We start from the raw sequence: 22,146 nt of genomic DNA, 5'->3' as shown, positions 1-22,146 counted from the left end.
GGCGCAAACCGTATTATCGAAACTAAAGATGGACGTCCATCTTTTTTCGATAATACGGTCTGCCCGCCCCTTCGCGGACCCGTTCTCGGAGATGGGCGCCCATGGTCTGGATGCTTTGCTTCATCCATCAGTATGCACAAAATTACATCTGGAACTAAAAATAAAGCATGGAAGTAACAACTTTAAAATACTAGGTGTTACATCGGATGATACAATTTAATATTAAGGCTTAGATTTCATCTGTTGTTAAACTTTGTTTCTATAAATTTAAATTGATCCATTCAATTTGATATTTATTTCATCAGCTTGCTCTTCAGATATTAGTCCATGCTTTAGTCATTAGTAATTTAGATTCCTGCAATGCCTTCTATCAAGGTATCAAAACTTCCGACATCTAACATCTTTAACTAACTCAAAATATGGCAGACTAATCACGTGAGTAAAAAAGTATGAGCATGTTACGTCTTTTCTCAAAGGGACACTGGTTACCCCGTCCCACTGCAATACGTATCAAATAATATTACTACTTTATAAGATTCAACAGTTGAGTCAGCCATATTTTATAATGTTTATTAAATTCGTATTATCTTAGTAGGACACTTAAAAGAAGAAGGTGGAAATGGATTTGATATACTGTACCATCTTTCTATGGGTACAAACAAAGCAGTTAACTTATGGTCCCCACATTTAGGTCTTATTAAATATGAGTACATTCAAAATAATCCTTGTCCCCACCGTGTAAAGCTATCTGGGATTCATTCAACCCCAAAACAGAGGAGGCTTTCATAAAACCTTGCATGACTTACAGCCAACATCCTTACAGCTGGCATCAGAGGCCTTTTTGAAAGGGCCACAGTTGTTTACTGTTGTGAAAGGGCAAATGCCAATGGCACTAAAAGGTCTGTCTTGTGCCCCCTACTGACAAGGACAAGCTGGAAAACTACTGACCAGTGTCTAACATCCCTTTTCTGACAAAACGTATAGAACAGACAGTCTGTCTCAAAAACATACTGTGGGATCCTTTTGGCACTCGACAGGCGTGCGTTAGGCCACCATGTTAATTTTTATGTTAATAGCTAACACAGCTTTGTAAGTAGCCCCCAAATGTTACTACTGTTTCACATTAATACGATGAATGCAGGAAGACCCTGAAAAGCTACTCACATGTATAAGGTTTAATCCAACAATGTATCAATGACAAAATTGTTATTGACTGTTATATTTACTTACATTTTATGTTCAAATTGTGAATAACATCTTATTTTAGCTAAAATAATAAAAAAGAAAAATATGTGAACTGTAGGATGGCCTTGACCAGTGATGCAGCTTCTGCAAAAACAAACACAGATAAGTCACTTTGGATTAGCCCAACAAATGGTAACAATAATAAATTAATCTATCATTTGCACAAATTTTAATCATTCCAGTTTTTAGTTAGGAATTTTCTACTGTTCCTTTCAGGCCTCAGCAGAATAATGAAGCACTTAGGGAGAAAGATACAGCCCAGAAGTCCAGCACTTGAAGCCAGGATAGCAAATATCTCCACTGCTACCACGTACTTGCCCTTTGTGCTCAGATACGTTGGGATGAAGGAGACCCAGACACTGCAGAACACCAGCATGCTGAAGGTGATGTACTTGGCCTCATTGAAACTGTCAGGTAGATTTCTTGCTATGAAAGCTATGATGAAGCTGATACCAGCCAAAAATCCTAGATATCCCAGAACACAGTAAAATGCAACTTTTGACCCTTCGTTACATTCAATTAGTATTGTTCCAGTTTCTGATCTCATATTAAGATATGGGAAGGGAGGAGCAGTACACAACCAGATGAGACAGAGAAGAGCCTGAAGAAGGGAGCAGGAAAGGACTATAGAGTTTGAGAACCTGGAACCCATCCATTTCCGGAGCTTGTTCCCAGGTTTGGTGGCTTGGAAGGCCATGACCACAGTAATGGTTTTTGCTAATACAGAGGAGAGTGAAATGGAAAACGTGATCCCAAAGACAATCTGTCGGAGAATACAAGTCACCTTTTCAGGACGGCCAATGAATATCAAAGAACAGAGGAAGCAGAGCATGAGTGAGATGAGGAGAATATAACTGAGGTCTCGGTTGTTGGCTTTCACTATGGGAGTGTCTTGGTAGTAAATGAAGATTCCCAGAATAACAGCAGTGATGAGAAAGAGGAAAATTATGATGAAAGTCAAAGTTATCCCCAAAGGCTCTTCATAGGACAGGAAGGTTATTACTTTTGGGATGCAGGCATCTCTCTTCTGATTAGGCCATTGGTCCTCTGGGCATGTTATACAGGTATCCATATCTGAGAATGAAAAATATTATCTTATTATCTCATAGCATCTGTTGCAGAACATACATGAATGTCTATGTACTTTTATAGAAGAGACTCCTTCCAGGCATCTTCTAGGCACCTAAATATTAGTGTCCTTTTATAAACTTACCCCCTATCAGCCAAACCTTTTTCAACCACACCTCAAATATTGTACAGTATTCTTGTAGTTGCATAGCATTATTACAAAAGGTACAGAGAAGTTTGATTAAAAGGATAGATCAAATCTCATATTAGGAAAGGCTAAAGAAGTTATGGCTCTTCAGCATGGAGCAGAGGGGAGATATGCCAGAGGTCTGTAAGAACAGGTAAACATAAAATGTTTGTTTACTCTTTCAAATATACTTGGACAGCAGAGGCTGGTAAGAATAAAGGAAATAACCTTTTATGTATAATGAAGAAAATAGAAAATATCCTTTTATGTGCAATAAGTAAGAACAAGAGGAATCGTATGTTTTAGAAGAAATGAAACTTATAACTGTATATAAGTGCAGAATGAGAAAGCCAAACTGAGCAGCCTTGTAACTCAGTCTGAATGTCTTGCTGGCTGTGTGACAAAAATGCTCCAGAGGGAACAATCACTTTTGTACCGACTAAGAGAAATACCAGTAAAGATTTTACTTGGTTGCTGCTTATCCGAGTCTGATTGTCTCTCTTATACTAGCCAAGGAGTGTATCTCCAAGGCTGAAGTGTCTTCCCCTCCCAAAGAGCAAGGGACAGAAGTACAGTAGTTAGCTGCATTATGAAAATGTTAAAACAAATTCCTGGAGGAAAAATTCTTAAAACATTATTAAGGTAGATCTGGGGCAAGACAAAGCTTATTCCTGGGAAAAAAGGGACATGAAGTATCTACTTTTTGAGATTCTGCTATATACATGTGACTTGGATTGACAACTGTTGGAAGAGGATACAAGGTTAGATGGACCTTTGGTGTAACCCATTAGGGCAACTCTTATGTTCTTATGTTTGCAAATTTGGACAAAAATCCTTGATTACCCACAAAACAGAACATTTGCAGGCTCATTTTCGAAAGAGAAGGACACCCATCTTTCGACACAAATCGGAAGATGCCTGGTTGGTGTCTTGGCATGTAAGGGGCACCAGTGCACTATGAATGCTGGCTCCTCTCATGACCAAAGGACTTGCATTTGGTCGTTTCTGAGATGGGCGTCCTTAGTTTCCATTATCGCCGAAAATCAGAAACGACCAAGTCTAGGGACGACCATCTCTAAGGAAAACGTAACTGTCAAGATTTGGGCATCCCTGACCGTATTATCGAAACGAAAGATGGAGGTCCATCTTGTTTTGATAATACGGGTTTCCCCTCCCCACCACAAGGACATTTTGCGAGGACGTCCTCAACAAAACATGGGCGACCCCTTCGATTATGCCCCTCCATGTGTTCTAAAGTTCTGACTGATATCAATAGAAGTCAAGAGTAACAATACCACTAAACACTGGGAACAACTAAATAATTTTTCCATCATATCAATTCTATGTGCCCCATATTTTCAAATCCAAATGCTCCCATAAAGCAGCTTACTCTAAAATTTCACCATTAGTGTGGGAACACTTACCAACACCTATTTTCTAGGCAGTTAGGGTTCCCTGCTAATCAAGCGCTAATCAGTTGCTGCATGGAATATAGCTGCGCTGATTAGCACAGAATACGCCTATTCTCTGCCCCAAAGACACCCAGCACCCCACACTGAATATTGGACCGATAGTTTATATAAAACATATCTATGTGAGTACTAAATTTATCTGGATATTGGTGATCAATACCTTGCTTTTTTTTATAGCCATATCCGTTAGTATTTTTATAATGCTGACTGCAAAGGCTGGATATGGGCTCAATGATGAATAACCAGTGCCCAAGGGCATGTCTCATTATAATGTCATCGCTCACCAGTTTGGTTGGAGATCTCGCCTTCTGAACAGCGAATACAGTCATAACAGCAAATGAATTTTCCTTCCCTGGTTAATTTCCTGAATCCAGGAAGGCAACTTGGGTTGCATCTGGACTGAGGAGGTGCCTGAGGATTGAGAAAATAATCGTACAAAGTTGTGATAACACTGGAATACGACTTTTCAGATGCAGTTTCTTTGTAAACGTGAGGTGGTTCTAGCCTTTTACATTTTTTATCTCATTACCAAGCTACTCAGGAGAATATGGGAATGTGGTATGAGCACTATATTTTGAATGGAAGATAAAATATAATTTAATTTAATTAATTTTGTTTTTTTGTAAGCTACTTAACCATAAAGTTCAAGTTGGTTAGGGTGGTGGACTTTGGTACTGGGGAACTAAGTTCGATTCCCACTTCAGGCACAGGCAGCTCCTTGTGACTCTGGGCAAGTCACTTAACCCTCCATTTCCCCAGGTACAAATAAGTACCTGTAAGCCGCATTGAGCCTGCCATGAATGGGAAAGCGCGGGGTACAAATGTATCAAAAAATAATGAGTACTTTGCCCAATCTGCACATGTACATTTGGAAGACATAATGCTGAATTTTACTATATGGATCATTAGTGGCCCTCTATGACCCACTGATACTCATTTACTAACAATGATGATTAATATTGCAACATCAGACATTCGTCATTGGAGCACAACAGCTAGTTTGCTCGCTCAGATCCAAAAAAATCTCAGAGCTTCCACTTCACCATGACATTTACAACACCCTTGCAAAACACCTTCTGTTGAGAAATTCAGTCTGTTTTTACCTTCCAGCCCACACCTGACTGTAAGCAGTCTGAGGTGCAAGATATGGCTGACCACAAAGGCAAGCTGGCAACTTTAAAAGTCATTTGTGGTCATGGCTATACCAATTTCAGTCAGACTGTAGTCAATAAGCATTCAAAGGACGGCAGTGGGTCTTTAGAGGTGATCCACAAGGCCCCTATCCTGCTTATAATCGAAAGAGAAAAACGCCCAAGAGCCGACCTAAATCGGGAGATGGACGTTAATCTCACAAAAACGAGTAAATCCATATAATCGAAAGCAATGTTTCAGTGCGTCCGTGTCGCTCGTACGTGGACGTAAAAACGCCCAAATAAGAGGCGTGTCGGGGGCGTGTTAGGGGCGGTGATACGACGTGGACGGGTACAACGTATAACGAATAGCGAAATGGCTCTGGTTGAGCGGGAAGATGGGCGTAATATGATGGACCCGAAATAAAAGCGACCAGAGCAAGGGGGAAAGCGTCTTTAGACTCATTAGCGATTGTGTGTAGTTGGAGAGTGGCGATATTGTTGGTGGAAGAGCTGAAGTGGTGGTTGCAGAGAGAAAGCCGAGCGTGTTCAGTACCTGTGACGGTCGTCTGTGTGCCCTGCCTCTTTTTGTGTCTTACCCTTTCACCGTTCCTTACTCCTACTCCTTTGCTCTATCGCCCCTTCCCCTCCCCCTCCCCCTCCCCCTCCCCATTCACTCTTCCCACGTGTATACTGTATTCCCTGACCTCCGTTTGTCTCTGTGTGCCTGTACTGTTTGGCGAGTGAGTGGCCAGAGGGGCGTGGTGGCTGGAAGTGACAGATCTGTGTGTGTTGCTTTTTGACTACTAGTCCTAATACTTGCACTGGTGGTGGGGATATGGATGCACTTAATGCACTTGTGGCATTCATGCTACACGAAGAGGCCACCCACCGCAGGAGGTATTCACGGCCCCGAGTGTTTAGGCCCCGCACCACCTTCCTACAACTCACTGACCAGCAGTGTCTAACAAGGTTCAGGTTTGATAGGGCCACCATTCGTCAGCTGTGTGAGCAGCTGAAACCCCTCCTTCAGCCCCAGACACGTAGGAATAACCCCATCCCTGCCCACCTCAAAATCACTTCCGCTCTCTCTGTCCTGGCCACTGGCAGTTTTCAATCCGTATTAGCTGCTAACACAGGCCTCACCCAGGCTTCTATTTCACACTGTCTCACCCAGTTCCTGGATGCCTTCATAACTCACACCTCACACTACATCACTTTCCCCACCACCCCCCAGGCTCTGCACAACAACATGGCCGCCTTCTATGCTGTTGCTAGATTCCCCTCGGTCATCGGTGTGATAGACTGCACACACATAGCCCTCAGACCCCCCCGGGCACACGAAGCCACCTACAGAAATAGGAAGGCATTTCATTCTATGAACATGCAAGTTGTATGTGATGCCCAGGGGGAGATATTAGACGTGTGTGCCAGGTACCCCGGCTCCAGCCACGATGCCTACATCCTACAGCACTCGGGCATCTTCCGCAGGTTCGAGCGAGGGGAGTTCACTGGTGGATGGCTACTAGGTAAGTGCAACATGCATGTACCACCCATACTAGACCTCCTCCACTGGGCAACCCTCCGCCCTGGCTTCCTCCACCACAACCCACTATCCAAATCCCCCCCGCCCCCCCCTGTACCTGCTCCAAGCGATACACACTCATCTATCTCATTCTGCTTTTCTGCAAAGGTGACCGAGGCTACCCGCAGAGGACATGGCTTATGACCCCCCTGATCCACCCACAACCAGGGCCAGAAGAAACCTACAACAGGAAACATCGCAGCACCCGGGGGATCATTGAGCGCACCTTTGGTTTATTGAAAAACCGCTTCCGCTGTCTGGACCGGTCTGGAGGAGAGCTGCTCTACAGTCCACAAAAGGTGGCCAAGATCTTTGTGGCGTGCTGTATGTTACACAATTTGGCCCAGCGCAGAGGACAGCCTCTCCCAGAGGAGCCACAGCCACCACCAGAAGAGGCCCCAGATGAGCTGGAAGAGGAGCCCCCTCCACCCCCAGCCCACAGAGCAGAGCTCAATGCCTACCAGCTTGGTGTAAGAGCAAGACAAAGACTCATTGAAACAAGTTTTAGGTGAATGTAAGTGAGCATTTATTATTTACATACAGTGCATATGTGTTTGGTCAACCCCACCACCACCACCACCACCCCCCTCCCTCCCACACCCACCCCCCTCCCACCAACCCTCACCCTACAGCATGTCCCATCATTTTCCCCTTCCCTTCCCCCGTCCCCTCCTACCCCTCCCACGCCCTTCCTTTGCAGCTGGTGCTGCACGGGAAGTCTCTTCCCCCTCTTCGGAGCTGCTGCTCCCAGTGTCCTCCTCCCTATCCCCACGGCAGCCTGCGGCTTCGGCTGCACCGTGGAAATCGGGCCACCTTCTTGGTTGTAGTGGTCTGGCCACAGGACCCAGAATGGGAGCAGCAGGAGTGGGTGCGGAGGCTGAGGAGCGCAATGCCCACCTCTTAGCTGGTGGTGGTTGCTGGTGGTCAGTGGAGGAGGAGGTTGATGGCAGGGGCTGCTCCAGCAGCACGGGGGCTGGAGTAGGCGCGGTGCCCTGAGGGTGCAGGTGTTGGATGCTCTGCTCCAGCCGTCTCAGTTGCTGGAGCACCTCCTGGTGGCCTTCACGTTGCGCCTGGAGGAGTTCTTGGTGTGCTCGCTGCTGTGCCTCCAGTGCTTGGCGCTGCAGCTCCAGTTTCTGCTGGCGGTACTCCTCCAAGCGCACGTTGTGGCGGAGTAGTTCCGTGGCCAGCCGCAGGAGTTGCCTCCTTTGGGCGGATGGCCTCTGGCGGGGAGCTGGGCCCTCCTCCTCCTCACCAAAGTCCTCCGGTGCTGGAGGTGCGGCCTCTGCTGGTGCAGGTGGTGGTGGTGGTGGTGGCAGAGCCTGGACAGCTGGTGCAGGTGGTGGTGGTGGTGGTGGTGGCAGAGGCTGGACAGCCGGTGCAGGTGGTGGTGGTGGTGCTGGCAGAGGCTGGACAGCCGGTGCAGGTGGTGGTGGTGCTGGCAGAGGCTGGACAGCCGGTGCAGGTGGTGGTGGTGGTGCTGGCAGAGGCTGGACAGCTGGTGGTGGTAGAGGCTGGACAGCTGGTGCAGGTGGTGGTGGACGCGGAGGATGCACAGCTGGTGCAGGTGGTGGCGGCTGGACTGCTGGTGCTGCAGGCTGTGGAGGTTGAGGCTGGACAGATGGTGTAGGGCGTTGGCCTTGCAGGCCACTAGGGCCAGCCTCCTCTGAGTCTTCACCTGTATAGCACAAGAGTGAGGAATAGTGTTGGTGCAAATAACCCACTTTTGTCTTTCAGCATTCATATACATTGGTATGTCCCCCAACCTGATGACCCAGCAAAGAGATGGTGAGGAGAAATGGAATTGACACGGGTACGAAAGAGAGAGGCCCGCAGGCAGCTGGGTAGAGGTGGTGGATGAGCAGCCAAGAGAAGGACACCACTCACAACGTTGTGCACAAGCTGTTAGTTGTATAATTGTTAAATTGAACAACATTGCAGCATGTGTTGTGTTACTACTGACTTGCTAAACTGCATAGAACTGCTTTATGACCCCCATTACAGGCTCCTTCAGTTGAATGCATGTGGCCCACACTCAGTAGAGCACAGAGGTCACAGGAGGAACTAGGCACAGTTTGGTAATGGGAAAATAGGAGGGAGTAGTAGGGAAGGACGGCCCCCAGAGTTCTGCCACAGTAGTAACCTACACACACCCATAGGAGCCAACTGGAAAGTAGTATTGGGGGTGCTAAGCCCAGTGACCAACACTCCTCCCTGCACAGCTACATGATCTTTCCTCAATATTGGGGGTGCTCTCACACACACACAGCACCCACCCTGTCTGCTTGCTCCTATAACACACATGACCACTACCACTACTCAAATAGAGCTTACAATTAATTCTATAAATATGGGCACACAGGACAAGTAAGAGGAAACCCAATGACAACGGTAGGGATAGGGAGTAAGGGTAGAGAGCTAGTGAGTAGGGGTTACCAGGTCACAACAGCATCATAAAGGTGGCCTGTTAATATACAGAAAGACAGCCAGAGATACTCCCCCCCCCATCCCCACCCACACCCACACCCACCTCCCTCCTCCTGCCCCCCACTCCTCACCTCCCTCCCCCTGACCCCAACTTCTATAACACAAGTGTACTGCAGCACAACAGATACCCCAACTGCATAATGAAACACCTACCTGAGTCCTCAGCCTGGCCCGAGGTGTCCATGGAGCCAATCCCGTGGATGCCCTCCTGGGGTAGGAGGGAGTACACCATCAGCTCCATTGGTGTAAGATTGGCAGTGTCATTGCCTGGGGGATTGGCCCCTGCCTTCCTGCGAACATCCCTCCTCAGCTTCCGCCACTTCCTCTTGCAGTCCTCCACGTCTCTCCCAGCATGGAAGACAGCATTCAGGCTGTCCCGTACTGCCTCCCATTCCCGCTGCTTTACTGTTGCTGCCAGCCTCTGCCCTGTGGGAGCAAACAGACTCCGGTGCCGCTGTACAATTTCTTGTACCAGGAGCTCCACCTCTGCCTCGAGAAAATTACCCTTCCGGGTCGGCGGCATGCGTGGTGGCATTGTACCAATGGTGTTTTCGAAAATACGGAGTGGGCGTTTATATAGGCGCCAAGAACGCCCATTGAGACGGGGGAATAGGCGTTTCTGATTTGGGCGCTACTTTTTCAATTATACACATAATTCCTAAGCGTGCCCAGCTCAGATAGCGATTAGGAACACATGCTTTCGATTATGAGTAGATAAGTATGGGCGTCTCCACCTGCCTTCCCTTTCTTCATTGCCATTTTACCTGCCATTTCCTGCACTGAGACCTTGCCGGTTGTTCGTAATAATCATTTACAGGGTTTTACCCTCACTTAGCATGCTTGGGTACACCTGTGTATTTAGGGGGGGGGGGGGGAATAATTGTTGGCCCTCAGCCACCACGCCTTCCGTTTCCTGTCTTCCACATCGCCTGATGCTCCCTTCCTTTCTCCCATTCTCTCTGCCTGGTTGTAGCAGGCAGTGTGTGGGGGCCACGAATTTGCTACACTCACCCCAAATCAAGCACCCCTCGGTAAGGGTCATTTCAATCAGGGAGATGTGCAGCTAATGTTCCAGAAGATAAAAGGCGCACTACACAGTCTTGAAACAGACGTTCATGGTAAGCTCTCGTTTGTCTGCCACCTCTTCTCTTTGTGCTCATAGTCAAGGAGTGTGCATTCACTGTATGTATGTAGTCTGGAGTCAGATGTTAGGTAGCTCTGTTTTCACCAGGTTCCTGTGCACTGTACTGTGGGGTTGGCAGGTCCTCAGTGGTGTGGGCCAGCTGTTGGAGGTGCTGTATTGGTTCCCGGTAGCTTCCATCTTCCTTGTTTATGTGGTGTACCCCAGTCCCCATTTATGAAGTGGCCACCCATTCTCAAGGTCCATAGGCGGGGGAGGGGAGAATGATTAATGCAATGGATGTGTATAGCACTTTATGCAACACCTTCCTAAATTGCTCCATAGGTAGTAGGGTAGGGAACATGCACATTACATTGTTTTTAATCGGTAGCCTGGACAAAATGATCGAGGTGGCTACAGGTAGTGCCACTGAGGCCTATGACGTGGTGGTGAGGGAAAGGGGTGTGTGTACAGGTACCAACCCAAAGTAACTGGTGGTGGATAAAGCCTGGTGGCTGCTGTGGCCTAGTGGTTAGAGCACCAGCCTTATAATCATAAGGTTGCTGGTTCAAATCCCACCTAAGGCAAGTCACTTCAGAGACAAAGTTGGACACAAACCCAGAATACTTGAATGTAACACACCTTGGTTCACTACTGGAGAAAGTGTGATCACACCTGCAAATAATGAGCACCATTGTTATTTGTGCCCTTCCCTAACACAAGTATTACATTGCAACTGTGATGAAGTAACCATCCATCTATTGGGTTTCCCATTGTTTCCCTTTTGCTCCTCAGCATTATATACCATAGCTGATGTATTCAATGTGAAAATATGAGCCAGCTGTTTGTAGGTCCTTCTTGGGCCCCCCCCCCCCACCCCACCAATGTGGCTTGTGGGTAAAGATATGTGTCCATCAGACAGCAAACACTGTGTATGTGGTACCTGGAGTTATGTGGAAGTGTGTACCTGGCAGATCACACGTGGTACACTATTAATCTCTTATTGATGGCACTCTGTAATGTGGGTCAGTATGGTGGAGGGGAGGGAGGGAGGAAGGGAGAGAGAGATGCTGGCTGGCCATTTTTATTAATGAACACAAATATCCATCCAGCCTCCCCGGCCCAACCCCCCTGCACATATGGGCCATGCAGGTTGGAATGAACAGGTGGCGTTCTGTCTGGCCAACATTCTCAGACATACATCACCTTCTCATTCACACAGCACATTTAATGCTATGCATATTGCTGCCTCCTTCCTCTCAACTCAACAGCACCATTTGGTGATATGTAATGCACAAGGGAGACAAACACACACACACACACACCCTGATAGTTATATTATAACAAAAATTTATTTGCCCCCCATCCCCACCCCCACCCCTACAAAATAACCCCAACAATGCCCTCCTCCCCCCCACAACTCCCCACACACCCCAACAATTCCCTCCCCCACCCCCCACAGAACCCCCAACATTTCCCTCCCCCCACACACACAACCCCAACAATTCCCTCCCTCCCTCCCCCCACACACACAACACCAACAGGCCCCCCTATTTAAATTAAGGGCGGCCACGCCCTCTTAGTAAGGCCCTCTGTAGCAGGGCAATGAGCAGCCCCAGCAGTACCCTTAGTGGGCCCTGGAGCTGCTCATTGCCCTGCCGTAGGGCTGTCACCTCCTGCAGCAGCTGGTGCTGGCCAACTATAATCTGCTGCTGGCCATCTACCAGCTGCTGCAGGAGGCGCACTACAGTCGCTGGCCCAAAGGCTGGAGGTGGGCCAGGGGACATGGATGATGGCCCAGGGGATGGAGGTGGGCCAGGGGACACAGAAGCTGGCCCAGGGGATGGAGGTGGGCCAGGGGACACAGAAGCTGGCCCAGGGGATGGAGGTGGGCCAGGCGATGGCGCTGCAGGTGGGGAGGGAGAGCCCTCATAAGGAGCTGCAGGTGGGGAGGGGTCCTCACGAATGTCTATGATGAGGACTCCCTCCTCCGAGTCCTCCTCCTCCTCTTCTCCCTGGTGGGCCGCCTCCTGGCCTGGCTGCTGCTCCTCCTCCTCCTCCATGTGCCCCTCCTCCTGCTCCTCCTCCTCCTCCTGCTCCTCCTCCTCCTCCTGCTCCTCCTCCTCCTGGAGGTGGTGGCCCTCCTCATCTTCCCGCTCGGCTTCCTGCTGGTGGAGCCCTGTGTATGTAAAAGGAGTGTGATTGAGATCAGTGCATACAACATGGCTTGCATAGTGCAGTAGCTGGGTGGCGTGAGGCAGGGGATGGGGCAGGGTGTGGTAAGGCGTAGCCTATGCCCATGGGGAATGAGCTGCATCAGATGACATGACACAGAACCCTGGACCCTCCTCTGATACACACCACGCAGGACATGTTGCCATACCAAATTCATTGCTGACCAGCATGTTTGCATTGTGAGATGCAACGAGGGGTTGATGGGCAGTTGTTGTAGGAGTTATTGGGGGGGGGGGGGGCAGTGGGAAGGGTGTTGAGCACAATTCTTTTATGTGAGTTAGGCCATAACATGCAGTAAAAGTAGGGCCTCAGGCAACTGTACCAGGACACACTAATCAGCCACCACAGTAAGGGGAATAGTAAAGTGTGGCATATCATCTCATTCATCTCGGGGGGGATGGTCGGACGTTGCAAGCACGCTCATGGGAGAACCCCTGCAACCTGCATCCTTGATCTGGGACAGATATGGTATTACTAGGTGGCTATTAGGCACATGGGAAGTGATATTGTACAACACATTTGCTTTATTCATAAAATGTATGTAGTAATCTGTACAGGTGTCCTGTTTTTCAAAATACTTACGGCGAGCCCTGAGGTGCCTTCGCACCGCCCGAATGACGTCGGGCCTCTCCCGCCTCACCCTGCGGAACCGCCTCCGCAGGGACTCGAGGTCCCGGTGGACTCCAAAGCGTCTGTAAGATATAAGTTTGGAGAGCAGGGGTCAGGGGTGTTGGTCCTTTTTGTCCCCTGCACACATTCATTTGCTATTCACATACCAGAGAGAGAGGGTCTACAGTGTTGGGGGGGGGGGGGGGCACCTCCATTGGTAGTGAATCATAGGAGCCACCTTTTTTCCATTTTGGGGGGTGGAACCCCCAGTGGAGATGACCCCTCCCTCCATACATATTTGATATTGGGGGGTGGGGTGGTGAAGCACCCACAGCAGCCACCGAGTTGGTTCCTATGCAGATGATGCCAGAGAGGTGGCCATGAGGCCAGACAGTACCGTTTGTATACATTATAATGTATGCTTGTTAAACTACTTTATATGTGTTATCATGACCATGTTATAAAGTATGGTATAGGTTTCATTGGTCTCATGCTTCCACTATTCAGAGGCTCCAAAGAGGGGTTGGAAAATGTGGCCTTCACATAACTAACGAAATTGTCACATAACACTAATAGAATAGTCACATACCTAACCTAACGAAATACATTCTTGTAGGGATGTGGGAATGGTGGTCGTTTCAATAACATACAAATTATTGGTGATTGTGCATGTTCCTATATTACTCATGATCCTTGCATGGACACTCCAGTTACTGCTGGTAACATTGATGACGGAGCTGTTATATGTGTAGGTACAGGAGGGGAGGGGGGTTGGGCCATAACCTTACCTCTCTAATCTTTCCCGGATGCGGGACCAGGCTCGCATGGCCTGCAGCCTGGGGGGCAGGTGATGGTGCTGAATGAAGAGCCTGTGCCGGTGCCTTACACACAGCCGCACCAGCATCAGGCTCTCCTCCTGCCCGAAGTTGGGTTCCCTTCGTTGTGCCATTTTTCCACGTGTTGGAAAAGAAGTGCCTTATATAGACGACCTTGCGTGAGGGACGTCGTTTCATGCACAGCTCCATATATGGATGACCATTCCATATATGGCCCCTATCAGCACGTGGACGCCCTCGTAAGCATAGACGTCTTTGACGTGCACATGCCTGCAGGAGTGTGAAACGTGCCTTCTATAGATGAGTATGACGCACCCCACCCGACCCTTTTCACATATACACAATATACATTTACTGCATGTTCAGTAGGTGTACAGTGCATGCAGATCCGCACATTTAGATGGGCACATATGATGAATGTATGGGTGGAGCAGCATGATATGTCTGTAGTTGACACATATATGCGTTCGTCATATATTTCCGTACCTGGATGGCCTGAACAACATGTACTGTACTTGCGATACACCTATGTACATTATTTTACACACCACGTGATTTGGTCGTTTGCACCTGCAATAGTCGACCGTGTTAGGGCGCCCAATTTAGTCACGCTTATGCGCTCGTCATTTGATTGTTTTCTTACAGGGATAATCGATTGTCGAAAAACGCCCACACTATTTTTCCATTATACAGGTCTGTTTTTGGACGTTATCGTAAGAACGCCCTAATTCGTACTTGGACGATCTTTCCATTTTGCCCCTCCATGGCATCTACCAAGCAATAGAATACATCCTCAATGTGTGTCCATTCACATGTCTGCCTGGTGATCTTGAAGACCTCACCACCCACTGGCAGTAGTGCAGTTAGAGGACTCCTACTGAGCTTATAAGGAACAGTGATCAGATTTGGTATTCTTATATGTTTTATAAAAACACGCATGATAGGGTTTCTGGATAGTGAGGCTGCACAACAGACCGTGGTAGGCCAGGTTCCCTTAAATACAACTAAAGATCAGACAAAAGATGGCAAATCAATAGTGTCAAGTACTAAGCATCATGCAAATAGGAACAACAAACATACTCTGAAATGTCTATATGCAAATGCTAGGAGTCTAAGAAATAAGATGGGAGAGTTGGAATATATTGTACTAAATGAAAAATTGGATATAATAGGCATTACTGAGACCTTCTTTCGGCCTTCCGTCACTGTGTCCCGCCCTCCATCCGTGTGGGCGGGACACAGTGGGGAAGGCCCGAAGACGAGGCGATTTCCTTCTGCATTGCACGCAGGGCAGACGCGAAGGAAGCGCTGCCTGCGAAACAGCTTCACACAAACAACTTGCGCCTCTTAGGTGTCCCTGAAAACCTGGAAGGTGACTATATTTCAGCATTCTTGCAACCTTTTGTCTAAATTATTAAATATCAAACTGTAAGTTACCTTAGACATTGAGCGCGCGCATCGCATCGCCAAACAACCTGTATCAGCAAATGTTTCCAAGGCCCATAATTATCAAGTTCTTGCAACACACTCACAGTATCTTTGACCCACCAATCGGTACCTGTCTTGTCTCTCTGACTCAAAAATTAGTACCTGTCTCTCTGATCTGCCAATCGGTACTTGTCTTCATAAGCGCCAGTTAGTCTGCATAGCAGGGTGCACGCACGTGAAAGCTCCAGCGCTGTGACAGAAAAACTGTTTTACTATGTGTTTTGCTGGTGGGTTGCTGGGTTCTGCATTACTCAGGTTAAAAAAATATTTAAATATAAATCTCTTTTTTTTTAAACTTGGGCATTGCAGAGCTCACTCCCACCCAGAAATCCACCAACATTAAATATAAATGGTGGGTTTTTGGATGGGGGTGGGTTCTGTAGTACTCAGGACGTGTTTAAAAAAGAAAGGTTTTATATTTAATGCTGGTGTGCATCAGGATGGGGGGGAGAGAGAGATTGTGAAGGGCAGGGGAGATGTCAGACTTGGTGGTACAGGTAGGGGGCAGGGCAGGGATGACGCTAGGCTAGTGGGAGGAGTGGGGGGTAGGGAAGGGTAGGGCAGATTCCTGATTGGGATGCTAGGAAGGGAAGGGTAGGGCCAATGATGGGCTACAGGGATGGAGTGTTGGAGGGTAGGGCTGATGCCGGGCTACAGGACAATTTCAAAATTTTGGTCATTTATTCTGCAATTAATGGTGGTTGATCTGTGTTCTGCCTGTGACCGAGGTAAGAGATTCTGCTAGCTTGTGGTGTGTGTGGGGGAATCTATATTAGTCTGACTGACTTGTCTGGCTTTTCAATAGGACATGTACTGTTATTGTGTATATTCACTGCTGCCTTTTTAAAGGTGCAGTTATTGGTATTTGAGTGTTCAGAACTGGTGGTGTTAAGGTTTGCAACATAGGTTCCGAATATGTATGTGGTTTATGTTGATTTAAGGACAGCTGTTGGCCAGACTGTATATTAAAAATCCATCATCAAGTGCACTATAAAGGCATTATTTAGGAGTATCCCAAGAAACACTACTCACGCCTATATATACATAGTGCCCACCCATATTAGCTCTGGGCCCACCCAAAACGCCAGCTGTGGCTACGCCACTGCTTCAATTATTCAAATACAGACTGGATAAATGTAACATCAGGACACGCTAGAGAGGTACAATTCCTTGATGAAATCAAGGACAGCTTTATGGAGCAGCTGGTGCAGGAGCCGACGAGAGAAGGAAAAATTCTAGACTTGGTCCTTAGTGGAGCGCATGATCTGGTGAGGGACGTTATGGTACTGGGGCCGCTTGATAACAGTGATCATAATATGATCAGTTTAGATATCAACCTTGAAGTAACTATACACAGGAAGTCAAATACGTTAGCGTTTAACTTTAAAAAAGGAGACTATGATAAAATGAGAAGAACGATTTAAAAAAACTTAAGGGTAAAAACTGTACAACAGGCATGGACGCTGTTAAAAAATACCATCCTGGAGGCCCAGGCCAAACACATTCAGCGAATTAGAAAAGAAAGACAGAAGTCCAAAGACAGTCGGCCTGGTTGAAAAGTGAGGTGAAGGAAGCTATTAGGGCTAAAAGAAATGCCTTCAGAAAATGGAAGACGGAACCTTCTGAAAATAACAAAAATCAGCATAAGGAGTGTCAAAGCAAATGCAAGTTGCAGATAAAGAATGCCAAGAGGGATTATGAAAAAAAGATAGCATTAGAGGCAAAAAAACATAGTAAAAATGTTTTTTGGTATATTAAAAGCAGGAAGCTGGCAAAAGAATTGGTTGAGCTGCTGGATGACCAAGGGGTAAAAGGGGCAATCAAGAAAGATAAAGACGTAGTGGAGAGATTGAATGAATTCTTTGCTTCGGTCTTCACCGAGGAAGATTTGGGTGGGATACCGGTGTCGGAAATGGTATTTCAAGCGGACGAGTCAGAGAAACTTACTGCCTTCACGGTAAACCTGGAGGACGTAATGGGGCAGTTCAACAAACTGAAGAGTAGCAAAACTCCTGGACTGGATGGTATTCATCCTAGAGTTCTGATAGAACTGAAAAATGAGCTTGCGAAGCTACTGTTAGTGATATGCAATTTATCCTTAAAATCGAGCGTGGTACCGGAAGATTGGAGGGTGGCCAATGTAACGCCGATTTTTTAAAAAGGTTCCAGGGGAGATCCGGGAAATTATAGACCGGTGAGTCTGACGTTGGTACCGGTGAAAATGGTAGAGGTTATTATTAAAAACAAAATTACAGAGCACATCAAAGGACATGGATTACTAGACCAAGTCAGCACGGCTTTTGTGTGGGGAAATCTTGCCTGACCAATTTACTTCAATTCTTTGAAGGAGTAAACAAACATGTGGACAAAGGGGAGCCAGTTGATATTGTGTATCTGGATTTTCAAAAGGCGTTTGATAAGGTACCTCATGAAAGGCTACAGAGGAAATTGGAGGGTCATGGGATAGGAGGAAATGTTCTACTGTGGATTAAAAACTGGTTGAAGGATAGGAAACAGAGAGTGGGGTTAAATGGGCAGTATTCACAATGGAGAAGGGTAGTTAGTGGGGTTCCTCAGGGGTCAGTGCTAGGACCGCTGCTTTTTAATATATTTATAAATGATTTAGAGATGGGAGTAACTAGAGAGGTAATTAAATTTGCTGATGACACAAAGTTATTCAAAGTCGTTAACCCGCGACAGGGTTGTGAAAAATTACAGAAGGACCTTACGAGACTGGGAGACTGGGTGCCTAAATGGCAGATGACGTTTAATGTGAGCAGTGGGCTACTGCGGCTAGGAAAGCAAATAGAATGTTGGGTATTATTAGGAAAGGTATGGAAAACAGATGTGAGGATGTTATAATGCCATTGTATCGCTCCATGGTGCGACCGCACCTCAAATATTGTGTTCAATTCTGGTCGCCGCATCTCAAGAAAGATATAGTAGAATTGGAAAAGGTGCAGCGAAGGGCGACTAAAATGATAGTGGGGATCTGACGACTTCCCTATGAAGAAAGACTAAGGAGGCTAGGGCTTTTCAGCTTGGAGAAGAGACGGCTGAGGGGAGACATGATAGAGGTATATAAAATAATGAGTGGAGTGGAACAGGTGGATGTGAAGTGTCTGTTCACACTTTCTAAAAATACTAGGACTAGGGGGCATGCGATGAAACTACAGTGTAGTAAATTTAAAACAAATCGGAGAAACTTATTCTTCACTCAACGCATAATTAAACTCTGGAATTCATTGCTGGAGAATGTGGAGAAGGCAGTTAGCTTGGCAGTGTTTAAAAAAGTGTTAGAGGGTTTCCTAAAGGACAAGTCCATAAACCACTACTAAATGGACTTGGGAAAAATCCACAATTCCAGGAATAACATGTATAGAATGTCTGTACGTTTGGGAAGCTTGCCAGGTGCCCTTGGCCTGGATTGGCCGCTGTCGTGGACAGGATGCTGGGCTTGATGGACCCTTGGTCTTTTCCCAGTGTGGCATTACTTATGAACTTATGTGCATGGTTCACTGGTTTCCATTTTACATCTGACCTGGCTGAACAAGTCCTCCCACACAATTGTCTTCTCATTGATGGTAAAGCTCTTCTCTGGTGGAGCATAAGGATTATAGCTTCCAACAATGTCATTACTCCGTGTCCCATCAGGTAGAATTACTGTGCTTATAATATCATATCCAATGGCGAGATCACCATTCTCATCAAAAAACATTTCTTCACCCAGAACATTGTTAAAATGAAGCTTTTTCAGATAATGATGAAGCTAATGGGAAGCAAAACATTTTTATTAATGAACTCACTGCAGGAATACATTCATAATATCAAACACATATAATCTCATTTTAGGGATGGACTTTAATTTCACAGCAACATGATGTAATGGATGTTATCTGGATAATTATTCCAGCTGCATGTACACGGTTATCTACCTATCTATCTCTACCTATCTTTATAGCTATATAAAAAGCCCTGTGGTTGCCTAGCCCCGATATTCAGTGGCACTAAACCAGGCATAGCTATTTGAATATCAGCTCTGACCACGCATGTTTAAAGTGGAACCAGCAGTTATGCCAGCACCCGCATAAAGCGGCAGAAATTAGGACAGCTAATGGTTATGATGGCTAAATCAAACGGAAAAGTGAAAGAGAAGCCCTAATCCACAGACTGCAACATGGTGGAGATGGATGATGGCACGTTTATTCAAACAATTTCCTCAGCAGTAGTTGAGGCTCTGGATAGCCATTTCACAAGGTATCTGCACAACTGAATAACATGGCCTGAGATAGGGCACTGCATGCAGAAGGTAGAGAACCATACTTCCAACATGGCAGAGGTCTTGTCACAGGCCCAAGCCCAGCTGGCTCTCATGCAGAAACATTTACCTTTGATGACAAGATAGATAATTTGGAGTAAAAGTTGCACAGGAACAACCTCTGTTTTATTGTTCAACTTGAATCTCTGACTCAGAATTTATAGAGTTTTAAGAAACCAAGTTGGTGCAAAAGCAAATGTCAGATACGAGGCTGGGGGATTTCCATGCAAGTATCAAGGAGATGCTGAAGCAAGGAATTTAAATAAGTCACCTGAGCTGAGAGAAGGAGAGAAGGTGAAGGGGGCATGACTGGCAAGAAGTGTGTGTGTGTGAGGAGGGGGGGGGGGGGGGGGGTGGAGGCGCAGGAACAGAGAGAGAAAAGGAATCAGACCAGGGAACACAGACATAGAGGAGGGGACCAGGGAAAGAGAAGGGAAGTGAGGGGTGTGGGTGGAGGCACTGGAAAAGAGAGAGAAAAGGAAACAAGCAGGTGATTAGAAACATAGAAACATGACAGCAGATAAAGGCCATATGACCCATCCAGTCTGCCCATCCTCTGTAAACCCTAATTCTTCCTGTTCCTAAGCGATCCCATATGCTTATCCCATGCCTTTTTAAACTCTGGAATCCACCACCTCCAGTAGGAGGCCATTCCACACCTCCACCACCCTTTCTGTGAAATAATACTTCCTCAGGTTGCTCCTAAGCCTTAGACCAGGGAACAGAGAGAGAGTAGACATAGAGGAGGGGACCAGAGAAGGAAACCTCACCAACTTGAACTTTATGGTTAGGTAGCTTACATTGCCAACAGAGTAGATAGGAAAAGAAACATGTTGAGTAAGATTAGCGGCAGAGGTTAAACCCAAGAAAGATGATGCACAGTCAGATAGGGCAGGATGAAGTCACCTAAAAGCAGCAGAGGAGAGTATATGATCAAAAGAAGAAAGCTCATTGAATGCAGAGACAGATGATAAGGGCAGATGTTTTGACAAATTGGAAAAAAGATGTATCCGCTTTGGAAGTAATTTATAAATAAAGCTCTGACATCTGTGCAAGTAATACTACTCTCATCATTTTATATATATGCTTTACAATCCACTTGTATTTTTGAAATTGGTGCACATCTCTGAGCAGGAAGCATCTGTGTGACTATACAGACTTCACTGCATCCTGCAATTATAGACTATCACATGTTTCTGAAAATAACATTCCTCAGTCAAAGGATATTACCTTCCATGGTGAAAAATCCAAAACGTTCTCACGTTCTCCACGTAACAGGATGCTATTTCTAGAACCAGAAGTAATCATGTCATGCAGTGCATGTGCCACACCATACACAGCATTGTACACATTATAACTGCTTCCAAGGATTACGATGTCACAGTGTAAGATGTAGTCAAACGTTTCATCACTGCTGCAGGATCTTTGGATGCTCTTAGGGCACTTGTTGTTACACAGGTCCTTCCACCAAGACTCTATGAATGCATCACTTGAAAACAGAGCAGGATTCACCTCACGGACAAATTTGTGAAAGCTTGGAATAGTCCTCTTTCCCACAGTGAAAGCAAAGGTGTTTTTCCTATCGACATTGTTTGAGGGAAATAAAAATAACCATTCAGCTGTTATGATCCAGACCTTTCCCGGTACTTGCCAAATGGGTGTATATCTTATAGCATCTGTGAAGTCTCTATTACAATACAAAATAATCACCTTAGCTGAAGATGTAATGATGGTGTTGTAAATATTAGTAACATTTTGAATCATGATTGAACTGGACTCTTGGATGGTTTCTATGAATTCAATGCAACCTCCACTCTGCTCAATCCCTTCTCTCAGGATCTGCACAGCCCTCATGCTGTTTTCATCATCAGCTGCAATGACACCGACCCAGTTCCAGCCAAAATGCTTCAACAGTTTGACTATCCCAGCACAGAGGTGCAGCTCACTAGGGACAGTCCGGTAAAAATAAGGAAACTTAACTGTGTCGCTCATGACAAGATTCCCTGAGATGTAACTTATCTGTTGAAAATAAAAGATTGAATTTTTCACCATCCTAGTCTTAAGATTACATTTCTTTCACATATCAAATATTTAGAACAAAATTATACTAGACAGAGTAGAGGAGATAAAGTATTAGATGATGTGGAGGGGCATAATCGAAAGCGAACGCCCATCTCCATGGGCGTCTATCTCCGAGAACGGGTACGTGAAGGGGTGGGACAAACCGTATTTTCGAAAAAAAATGGGCGGCCATCTTTTTTTCCGATGATACGGTTTGTGCCAGCCAAATGCATCGGATTTGTGCGGATTTGAGCTGGGCGGTTTCGATTTCCAGCGAGAATGGAAACCGAAGGCGCCCAGCTCAAAAA

The 22,146-nt window shown here is 46.4% G+C and overlaps 1 protein-coding gene across 1 annotated transcript; it reads right to left on the bottom strand.

The window, feature by feature from the left end:
• Positions 1-1,414: 1,414 nt before the first annotated feature.
• Positions 1,415-21,790, bottom strand: LOC115464684 (vomeronasal type-2 receptor 26-like). The gene is made up of 4 exons (XM_030195044.1): positions 21,008-21,790; positions 19,001-19,228; positions 4,257-4,383; positions 1,415-2,319 (listed from the first exon to the last, which is right to left on the bottom strand). Exons 1-4 carry the CDS (start codon positions 21,767-21,769, stop codon positions 1,415-1,417), a joined length of 2,022 nt encoding a protein of 673 aa, XP_030050904.1. The 5' UTR covers positions 21,770-21,790.
• Positions 21,791-22,146: the final 356 nt, after the last annotated feature.

This window comes from Microcaecilia unicolor, chromosome 3 (genome assembly GCF_901765095.1).
Source record: "Microcaecilia unicolor chromosome 3, aMicUni1.1, whole genome shotgun sequence".
NCBI lineage: Eukaryota > Metazoa > Chordata > Amphibia > Gymnophiona > Siphonopidae > Microcaecilia > Microcaecilia unicolor.
This window is presented reverse-complemented; position numbering and strand designations above follow the sequence as displayed.